At 37.4% G+C, this 11,221-nt stretch overlaps 2 protein-coding genes and 2 pseudogenes across 2 annotated transcripts; all 4 read right to left on the reverse strand.

The window, feature by feature from the left end:
• Positions 1–206: 206 nt before the first annotated feature.
• c1qc (complement component 1, q subcomponent, C chain) lies at positions 207–1,920 on the reverse strand. The gene is made up of 2 exons (XM_019085941.2): positions 1,643–1,920; positions 207–905 (listed from the first exon to the last, which is right to left on the reverse strand). The coding sequence occupies exons 1-2, from the start codon at positions 1,809–1,811 to the stop codon at positions 340–342; spliced, it is 735 nt and encodes a 244-aa protein (XP_018941486.2). The 5' UTR covers positions 1,812–1,920; the 3' UTR covers positions 207–339.
• A 544-nt stretch (positions 1,921–2,464) lies between these two features.
• Positions 2,465–3,880, reverse strand: c1qa (complement component 1, q subcomponent, A chain). Its single transcript, XM_019085940.2, has 3 exons — positions 3,722–3,880; positions 3,412–3,575; positions 2,465–3,264 (listed from the first exon to the last, which is right to left on the reverse strand). Exons 2-3 carry the CDS (start codon positions 3,563–3,565, stop codon positions 2,678–2,680), a joined length of 741 nt encoding a protein of 246 aa, XP_018941485.1. The 5' UTR covers positions 3,566–3,575; positions 3,722–3,880; the 3' UTR covers positions 2,465–2,677.
• A 364-nt stretch (positions 3,881–4,244) lies between these two features.
• LOC109069310 lies at positions 4,245–7,206 on the reverse strand (annotated as a pseudogene).
• A 586-nt stretch (positions 7,207–7,792) lies between these two features.
• LOC109069287 lies at positions 7,793–9,867 on the reverse strand (annotated as a pseudogene).
• Positions 9,868–11,221: the final 1,354 nt, after the last annotated feature.

Raw genomic sequence — 11,221 nt, forward strand, 5'->3', positions numbered from 1 at the left:
TCATAAAACCTTTTTTCATGATATAGGACATGTAGATAACTTACATAGACACTGAATTGCTATCATCAGATAATGTTTAGAATTATTTGCTAAAATTGTGCTTATTACTAAACACAATTAACAATCCCTATGGTCAGGTTGTGAAAATATTATGTGTCAGATCTTTTAAAAGGAATGATACTGTGTATTCATAAAAATTGAGACAATTTACTGAAGCATTATTTTTTATTTTATTTGATCAATAGCTTTTTAAAACATTTTCCATGAGTAAGACATACAGCATGTTTAACAAGCATCAACTTCATTCAACTTTATTGTTCAAAAAAGTGCAACAATCAATCAGTGTGCATGAATCAGGAAACCTGAGAAAACACTGTCTGCGTTCTCCCCTTCTGCAAACAGGCCATTATAGCCACCTGTCATCAGCCAGACTTTCTCATTCTCTTTCAGATAAACTGCTAGCCCACCAGAGCTCACCTGCTGGTTGCCCTTTTGCATGTGATCACAGAAAACAGCTAGCTTCTTATCATCATGAATTAGGTTTACACACAGATGTTTTTCATAGGATGATGTATGAAACACAAAATAATAAGTGCCAGGAATTTTGCATACAAATTTGCTCTCTCCAGTATTGAAATTTTCATTGATATTGGTGATAACAGTACTGAAGCGTATCAGAGAGTTTGGATCAGGATGGGCTCTTGTGGCACGGGCAACACTGAAAGCAGACTGCAGATGAGATCTGGGAGTGTCCAAATGGCCTGAGTCCCCTGGCTCTCCTATGGGGCCGGGTGGTCCCATTATGCCGAAATCCCCCTGGAGACCCCTCTTTCCAGGAATTCCTTTGTATCCAGGTTCTCCTTTCTCCCCCCTTTTCCTGGTTTCATCAGGTTTAAGAGGCATCCCTGTTGAGATACATAGTTGTATTTATGTCATGTTAGAAGTACAGCACTGCTACAGCCTAACACTGTCTCAACATCTATTAAATTCTAAAAAAAAATTGTTGCATTTTTTTTTTTACTTAATTGGCTCACCCAAATATCCCCACAATGTTTCCAATCTACAAATAAACCTAAAATACTAAAACACTCTCAATCAAATACAAATAAGAAAAAAAAACTTACACATAAACACATACAACACACTTTTCTTAAATTTAATTTGTTGTTTTGCTACTTATTTGATCTGAGCTTTGGTAAGAAGCTATAGTTCACAACATTTTTTTTATTTTTATTTTTTTTGCTGCAGGTGTCTAAAATGCAATTCAGTTCTTAATTATAGCCTTAATTATTGGCTATAGTAAACAATATAAAATATATAAATGATAAAAATAATAAAAACAATATTTAATTCATTATATAATAATGCATATCTTTGTGTTGATTGATTCATTAAAAGAACCAGCCTTAATAGAGTCATTTGGGAATTGCGTAACACTGGTTGCGCTGTACGATTTTGATTCACTAAAAGGAACCGACTCATTATAGTCATTTGTTCGGGGATCTAATTTGTGAGAGACTCGGATACGTTTCTGCATATTTAAAATATAGAACAAGTTCTTATTAAGAACTGGTTGGTTCCCACAGACTAAAACACTCTGAATTATTTATTTCAAATAAAAAATTAAAAAAGGAAAACTTACCAGGCTCTCCTTTCTCTCCCTTTATCCCTTCCCTTCCATCACGTCCAGGAAATCCAGGGATACCTGGAAAACCAGGCATCCGTCCAGATAAGCAAGTGTCCGTAGAGACCAGAGAGAGGCAAAGGAAACCCACTAAAAGGGTTCTAAAAATGAGGTGACCACCAAACATTTTTGCTGTGGAGCGAGGAGATAACCGGACCCACACAACTTGAAATGGTGAGCTCTATAATCGTACACATACACACGAGTCCAAGTGAACTTAATGACAATCACAGTTCCTCTTTTGCTCTGCACGTGTTGCTCTTATCCATGGATCTTTCATGAAACAGCATTCAAACAAATATTTATACGTAGTATAGCATTTGACTTTTTTCTTACAGTCTAAGTTTATAGGCCCTACTGACAACACTGCAAAAATGACTTTTCCAAATTGTAAATAAAACAAAGATTATTGTAGTAGCCTACATTTCATAAGAAAATACTATTTCAGATGTGTTACTTGTACTGGATTGTTAATTTTCTTTTTTTTTCTTTTTTTTTTTACTGGATTCTGTGTGTTACTTGCCTTTCTCTGTAATTGTTTGTGAAATTTACTAGTGATTTCTGATAAGAAAAAAAAGCGGTTTAATTTTTTTTCTGTGTAAAAAATCGTAATATACAGTACATATATTATATAAAATAATAAACATTGCAAATAAGAGATTATTTTTTAACTTTTTATTTTTGTAATCAGACAACTTTTATTTTCATTAGATACATATTTCATTGTTAATGGATTGTAGAACTCAGAATTAAAATAAAGTGAAAGCTAATCATTTTTTGTATAATCATGTTCTTATGCTTTTATTTAGTTAATTGGAGACATTCATCAAATACAACAAAGCAGTTTTAATACAAGACAAGATACAAGAATACAAGATTTGAATACAGCATGTAGTAGATCAGATTAGATTTTTTTAATTCATGTTTTTGAAATGGTTACATCACTGCTATACATCACTATCACAGTGTGTTTAATATGTAGACTGTTAAGTCCTATGTGTTGTGATAGATTAAAAATCCATTGAATACAGCCGACATGCTTTTGGTCATTTTGTTGCCAGCAGCACTTTTTGAGAGAGGCTCGATCCATACTTTGTCATTTTTAAATAGCTGAAGTACGGCTCCACCTGACACAACAGCAGATAGTGATCGTGGGTTTAAGTCACAGAAATTCAGGCTGATTGATTTCCTGTCACTCTTAAATCTGAGACATAATTGTCCTTCAGACGATGCATGAAACACAAAGTAATACACCCCAGGAACCTTGCAAGTGAAATACCCAGTTTTAAGGTTGAAATCATTATCGACATTGCTAAGCTGACTATCAAAGATCACAGGTCGGCCATATGAAGCATAATCAGCTTGGTTTCGCAGCACAGAGAAAGCTGGCTTCTTACTGGCAGGGCCTCCACTGCCATCAATGCCGCCACTCAATCCTCTAGGACCCTTAGGACCAAGAAAACCCTTTGGACCCTGTGCACCCATAAAACCCTTTGGACCAGGTTCTCCTGGAAGGCCTCTGATGCCCGTCTCTCCTTTGAGTTCCTGCATGGTGATACTGTTCAGCTCATCCTGCAATGCTGAGAGAGTATACTATTATTCAAAAACTATCATTTCAGTTCCTTCATACTAACAATTGCAAGCTCAAAATAAAAAGGAGATATTTTTAACTGATCGTTTTCAGCTACCCATGAATATGGGATTCATATCACACATTACTTTCTCACCTGGTGCTCCTTTCTCTCCCTTTGCTCCTGTTAAGCCGTCCCTGCCAGGGACTCCATTCACGCCATCTCTACCATCTAACGCACATGTATCATCCTTACAGAAAGTAAAGGGAAGCAGCACCCAAAGAAAAGCAAATAAAGCCAGCGGCTGCATCCTAAAACATCTAAGATAAATCACAAAGAACAAATGAGCTTCACAACTGCACAGGCATTTTGAATTAACGTACTATACTAGAATCAACTACAAGACGATATAATGTCATATTACTATGATTCTAAAATCCTTAGCAGTTAAAAAATTCTGTCTTACCAGTGTCCCGCTGTAAATTTTACACTTCTGTTCCTGATTGTGGGTGGTAAAATGGGGTTAAAAAAAAGGCTGCTGCTGAGAAAAAAAAAAGTTATTGTTTCATTTCTCCAAAATTTGAACTATATTGAACATCTTTTGAAATTGCCAACACATGTGTTTTTTTTCCTTCCCCATTCCCATGAACATTCTGTTTTTTTTCTCATAAAACATTTATTGACATGATAAAAGGTCAAAAATCTGTTTTACTTCTTAAAACTGTCACAACAACTTAACCCAACTTAACCCTTTTAACTACACAGGTCAACAATAATAAGATTACCAAATAATAATCAATTTGATGTGGACAATAATCAAGTCGATGGTAATCAAAATGGTCTGGTTACCAACATTCTTTAAAATATCTTCTTTTGTGATCTGCAGAAGAAAGTAAGGCATACAGAGAGTGATTAAATGATGACAGAATTTTCATTTATGGGTGAAAGGACAGGGTATAAATTCAACACAAAAAAGAATTCCATGCCAAAACTGAAAAAACTGATTTATTTATTTTTGCACATATGACAAAATAAAATTCCAAACAGAATAGCACAAAATAACAGAATTTCAGTATAGATGAATGACTGTGTGAGTGTGTCACACAAAAACATTTAATTTGATTGTTATAATACAAATGCTACTCTTTTTTCACGAACATGGAGACTAGACTCTGATTCCTGTGTGGTTTTATCTCGTGGCACTCATGAACACCAGTTAAAGGAAAAGGTGCTGTCTTATTCTCCTTCTGGTAGTATGGACAAACCTTCAGATGTTCAGTTTGTCAAATTGGAGGCAGTTTGTCAAAGCAGCAGCTGTCCACAGTGAAGAACAGACTGCTAAACATCAAAACCATATGAAGTTCAAAAAGTCAAAAATCATAATCATAATTCAAATACTCCTTATATTAATCTACCATACAAATAAACAGCTCAATCATTCTGAGTATTCTGAGTCTTGAGAGTTTTGAGAAACAAATTTTGAGATTTATGCACTGAATTAACTGAAGTCTCTGCTTTCTAAATTGCATTTCTCCAAAAAAAGGCTTATTGTGACTTCAGACTCCAAACGATAGGACTGTTCTCTACACAAGATTGCAATTCTTTAATTAGTATTATTTAATTGCTGTAGAAACTCACCCTCTTTCTAGCTCTCCAGCACCATCCGCTATGAGAGTAGATCTTCTTCTCCCACTTCAGTGAGACCATTCCTCTATCATGAAGCAAGGTTCTGCATACCTCCCTCATTAGACGAGAGACCAGAGCCAGCTGGGACAGGGTGAAGCTATCAAGAAATCCAGCAACATGGACTAGAACCTCAAAAATCATCCCTCTAACAGAAACTGTATTGCGTGCATGCTTTCTTACCAAATTCAATTATCTTAAACATCCATACAGTTTTATCTGAAACCTCCGGTCGGAGGCAGAAAGTGCTGAGCTCTCTGTCATAGAAAACTATCGCTCTGTGAGAGCTGGGCTGAAACCTTCTTTGAATAAAAGTGCAACCAAGGTAGGCGAGAGGGCATCGCTGTTCAAACCATCCACTGACGCAACTCTGGATGTCAGAGTGAACGTTCTTGTAGTGTGTATGAAACTCATCCCGTCTGAATATGTGGTTGCAGAGGTAGGTAAACGCAGAGCTGGATTTGTTGTGTCTTCTGGTGACGCTCTCGGCCTGAATCTGGACGTGAAGTTTCAAAGCCCGGTCAGCAGTGATGTCGGCCAGTGAAGTCTCTGCTTTGAAAGGTGCCAAGTAGAAATCATACGTCTGTGTTCCAATGTCCACAAGAAGGGCATCTGTGGACCCGGATTCAGCTATGAGATGCCCCCGTAGTTCCCTCTCCAAAGAGCACAACAGAGTAGCTTGAACTTCATCCCATTTTGGAATGTCATCCATTTCAACACCTAGGTCAGATGTGTCTACGCTTGAATTCACCTTCTTTTTATGCGAGGGGTTTCAAATGCAACTTTGTTTGGCTTTGAAGCTGGTTGGGACTTTGAAAGTGCGGACTGTTTTGATCTACATGGGCTCCAAATGTTCATAGACAAGTTTCTTCCTGGGCCTCGTGTCACATGCAAACAGGGATGAGGCTATGAGGAATTTGTCTTCGTCCATTTCGCATGCATACTACCAACCTACTCAAGTAGCCTCGTCAATACATTCATTCTTCATTGGCAGCTCTTCCTGTAAGACTTCCAACCTGCTCAGGTTGGCTTGTGGCTTTATTTCTTTGCGAGAGGTTTCAGGATTTTTCCCAAAAGATTTTATTGTATGCTTGCAACCGCTCAATTCCATGCTGAACATTTTTTCCCAAATATTATAGCTTTCGAGATTAACCACATTAGGATTCCTCGCCAATTCCTCTTGTTCCTCCTGAGTCAGCCCATCTTCTTCAATTTCTGCGCTTGAAGACCCAAACGCTTCATCAACTCCATTCGAGAGCGGTACCCCTCCCACGGCCCCCTCCGAAGGCTCCTCAGCCACCTTTTCAATAAGTTCAGGAAAGAGAGTCTTCATTTTAAGAGAATGAAACAGATGCTGCTGGTCCCTCAGAGCCATCGAGAGATCCAGAGGTTCCTGAGTGTAGTTCTCCTTCAAAATGTTCTCGTAGAACACAACATTCTTAAAATTCATCCATATCCAACGGTTCCACTCCATTGAGCAGGAGACGACACTGGCAGGACACACCGTCAAATGCTTAGCCACGTTTGAGCGGCACATGATGAACGGGCAGCCGTATTCAACATTGAGACAAGGCACCCTGTCGTTGGGGCACAAGAGCATGTGTTCTTCTTCCTTGCACAGGTGAAACACAGCACCGCACAGCAAACGGCAGCTCATGATCGCACATGACACAGAAATCTCAATCGGCGTCTTGCAGCGCCGGCTGTGGCAGCTCTCGCAGTGGCGATGAAGCTTCGATGTTTGTGCCTTTAGTCTACCCTGTGAAGAAATGCAAGAAAACTGAGTTTTTACAATGTTTTAGACTGAACAGAAACTTTGTGTATTACCATTACTACAAGTGAATGTCAATGACATGTCAATGTCAAATCTCAGATTTAGATGTACAGCGTTATAGTCTTGGAATTAATACATATGCTGTATGTACATAATATACACGTTTTTGCATATTCCTTCTCTTAGTTCTAAAACCTGAAATGTATTTCAGAAATATCCTAATCCTAAGCTAATGGTAAAAACCTTAATGCTTTTTGCAGAAACATGGCAGATATTTAGACTGACACTAAAAAAAGCAAAGAAAAATTGACCTACCATAGTGTTTTTACTGGGAGCTCCACGCTGGTGTTCAGCTCAGTCACTAAAACTTAAGTGAGTGAGACTATATCTGTGTCTGCACACTAGTTAAAAATAGACACTTTTTATATACTGGGAGTGTGACTAGGGCTTTGGCATTCAAGAGTCGAGTTACATGTTCTGTAACCATAGCTGCTCTAGGTACCCAGTGTTTTCAAGACATCCAAACTTAGTGGCAGTTCAAACAGAATGCGTTTTTGCATTCCACTGCCCTGCATTTTAATTATTTCTCTTTGACTGCTGCACAGCATGTAGTTGATTTAAAAAAAAAAAGTTTTTAACACCATGTGTGTCAAGTTTAAAGATGTTTTAAATTTGACATGTCATCTTTAACTTTTCTTAAGCTTTTCTTTGTGCTGCATTTGTCTGTTTGAATGCAATAATTAATTCATGCACATATGGTGTATATGTATTTACATTCATTATTAATTATTAAAAATTCAACATTACTTCTATAAACACAAAAAATCATTTCTAATTATATGGTGCGCACAATTATAATACATTTTACACTATGGGATCATTATGCCCATTGATGCTTGCATGTTTGAACAAAAAACAAAACATGACGAGCTATGGAAATCTAGAGTGTAGAGAAAAAACACATTCTACTTTAACAGAGAGAAAATAAAAAGCTAAATTAACTAAATTTGAGTTTTACAGGGAGAGGCAAAATTCAGTTAGAAATCAAACACACAAGAAGTGCTATTAAGAACTGAACATCTGGGATTCAACATTTAATTTAAACTTAAAAAATAAAATTATTAATAAATAACCATAAATAATTCTGCATTCTAGACAGCTTAATAAATGAGCAATTCTGTGACTCTGATAAAGTGGAAACAACTACTGTCATAAAAGAAAACATTCTGAAATGATCATTTTTAAATAAATTTTTACACCCGTGTAATTATGTAGAATATTAATTTAATAGTAGTAAATATTAGTATAATAGAAATAGAATCTTTTTCACTAGTGGACATTTGAATCTCATTGTAACCATCTTACGTTTAAGCCAGAAATTCCAAATAAAAGTTCCAGATACAGTATTATCTGCATCCCATAATCAAAGAAACCAAACTGTCCCTCTCCTTTCCTTTCATACTGGCCAGAGCAAAAGGCTCAGTTTTCAGTTCAGTTTGGTAGAATGGACAGTGTTTCAGGTGCTCAGCCACTGATGGTGTGTCGCCGATGCACCAGTTACCAACTTTACTAATTCAAATCAATAAATCAATAATGACTATTAAAAATTATAAACAAAATATAAAGGAAATAATATAGTTAAAATCAATAAATCAATGCAGATTTTGAGTTGTTTTTGACATCTTTTTAGAAATAAAAAAAAAAAAAAAAAAAAAAAAAATACAATAATTTATAAAAAAAAAAAAAAAAAAAAACATTTAAAATATGTTTTTAAAGCAATTATTTAAACAAATGCTTAAATGTCTTTGATAGATTTCCAGCTGGTTCCTCCATTAGAGTATGACTTCTTACGCCACTTAAAGCCCACCATTCCTCTCTCCTGCAGAAGCGTGGCACATATATCCCTGAAAAATCAGGAGACCAAGGCTAGCTGGGACAAGGTAAAACTATCCAGGTAACTAGCGATGTAGCAAAGCACCTCAAATGGAAGGTTACTGAGAGAATCTTCATATTTACTGCCTTTAGTGGAACGGTCTGTGAATCGCTCCTAAGAGAGGCGGGAACCTCAGGTGTGAGGGTGAAAATACTGAGGTCTTGGTTATAGGAGACTTTGGCCCTGTGTGTGGATGGCTGCAATCTTCTCTGACTGAAGGTGCAACCAAGGTAGGCCAGAGGAAACCTCTGCTCAAACCAGCCACTCAGAGAGGACTGGATATCCAAATGCACATTCTTAAAGTGTAAGGCAAACTCCCATAAACAAAATCTCTCTCTTTGGCCGTACAAGCATCCATTTGAGGGCTCTACAGAAGCTCATGAACACTCTCAATTACCCCATCCTCATTTCCTGTCCGAGTCGCTCCAGGACACCATCCTGCCAAGGTGCCAGTCCAGTTTTGGAGATATCCACATGGGATATGTTTGCTTCTTTTTTCTCAGGCTCTACAGAAGCTCCTTTAGACGTCTCGAAAAGATTGTACTTGTCCTTGTCAACAGGACCATTGATCACCACATCAACATTAACATCAATCACAAAATATTCTGAAACAGGACCATACTTCTCCTCTTTCAGACTTTCTGACAAGCTTTTCTTCTTGTTCCTCCATTAACTCAGGAAAGCATTTCCTCATTTTCAGCCTGGCACACATTAACTCACTAAACCAGCTCATCATCCTCATCCTGTCACACCATTAACTCAGGAAAGCAGCTCCTCATTTTCAGCCCCACACCATAGATCATCAGATCATCAGTGCCATGGAAAGGTCCAGTGATTCTTGCTCGTGGAGCTCTTTCAGAAGGTTCGTATACAAGGGTGCATCTGGGTTCTCAAGAGGCCAACGATTCCACTCCATCGAGCAGCAGACGACGCTCGCGGGACACACCTCAAGGTGTTTGGCCAGCCGAGAGCGACACATGATGAAAGGGCAGCCATAGTGAGCATTGAGACAAGGCACCTTCTCATTGGGACACAGCAGAGAGTGTTCATCCTCCTTACACAAGTGGAAGGAGGCCATGCATGACATGGACACTTCTATGGAGGCTTTGCAGCGGCGACTGAAACAGGTCTCACAATGTCTGTGCAGCCTCGGACCGGATCTCCTACAGCGGCTCTGTTGAAAAACACAATAGACAAGCACAACAAAGCAGCTTGCACTGGTTCCAAATTGGAATTTCAAAAAGACTAGCACAGAATTAATTCTATATTGTTTTATCTCCAATAGAAACAGGGGCTCTCTCATTTGAAAGCACATTTCAATTGGACAAAAATTTGGATTAAAGGGATAGTTCACCCAAAAGTGAAAATTAGCTCCGGTGAGAAGTGACGAAGCACAGAGGAGAGAACAAAACAAAACACCGGTCACGATTAGAAGGACAATTAGAAGTACAAAACAAGGATTTGTAAGGAAAAATGTTGGAGGACTTTGATATAAGCCAAGAGGAAAATGGTTTTCCTTTGCTCCTGTAAACAAAATTTGGTTCTCGCGAGACTAGCATATTCTCACGGGAGTTTACGCTATGCCTACATCATCCTACATTCTACTCTCTCGTGAATGCATACACTGTTTATAAAGTTTTAAATATGGATATTTTTCTTACTCAAACACATCAATTCAAATATTTTTTATGATGGATGGTGCACTTTATTAGACTTCTATTGGACTATTGAATATCAACACCCATTCACTGCCATTATAAAGCTTTGAAGAGTTAGGATATTCTTTTTAATATAACTCTGATTGTATTCGTCTGAAAGAAGAAAGTCATATACACCTCGGATGGCTTGAGGGTGAGTAAATCATAAACAATATAGAGCTGTCTGATTTTGAGTGAACTTTTATGAATACAATAGCATATGAATGGCCTCTGTAATGCTGGGGCCAAAAGAGAGATGAGGTGGATCTAATCGCAGAGAAGGTTTATTTACTAAATAAAATTAAACGAAACATGGGTAAACCAAGATAACATGGAACAGGAGCAGATCAGAAACATAGAACACAAGCATCTACAAGAAACAACGACTGACCAACAAACAAAGGAAACACAGGGGTATATATGCACAAGTTAACCATGGTTAACAAGGGACAGGTGTGGGTGAATACTTGTCATGGAGATTAACAAGGCAAACACAGAACACAGGAATAGAGCACAGAAACACTGCGGAAATACATTTCAAAATAAGAGTACAGAAACACTGCGGAAATACATTTCAAAATAAGAGTACAAAACACAAGACGGGGAACACAGGCTGAGATTATGACAGCATCAAATCTAAAATATTTAGACTAAAAGCCACAAAACACCAATCTTGAGCTATTATATAAATTTATATAATCTTGATCTTTGCTCAATTAATTATAAAAATAACTGCATTGTAGTTCTCATTACACCATAATGCTCCATAATATAATGTTACCACCAGATTCTGTAATTCAAATTTGTATTATGACATATACTTTTACAAACAAAATATCACTGTGTAACCAATATTTTAATAATGACAATATTAAATGA

This window comes from Cyprinus carpio, chromosome A21 (assembly GCF_018340385.1).
Source record: "Cyprinus carpio isolate SPL01 chromosome A21, ASM1834038v1, whole genome shotgun sequence".
Classification (NCBI taxonomy): domain Eukaryota; kingdom Metazoa; phylum Chordata; class Actinopteri; order Cypriniformes; family Cyprinidae; genus Cyprinus; species Cyprinus carpio.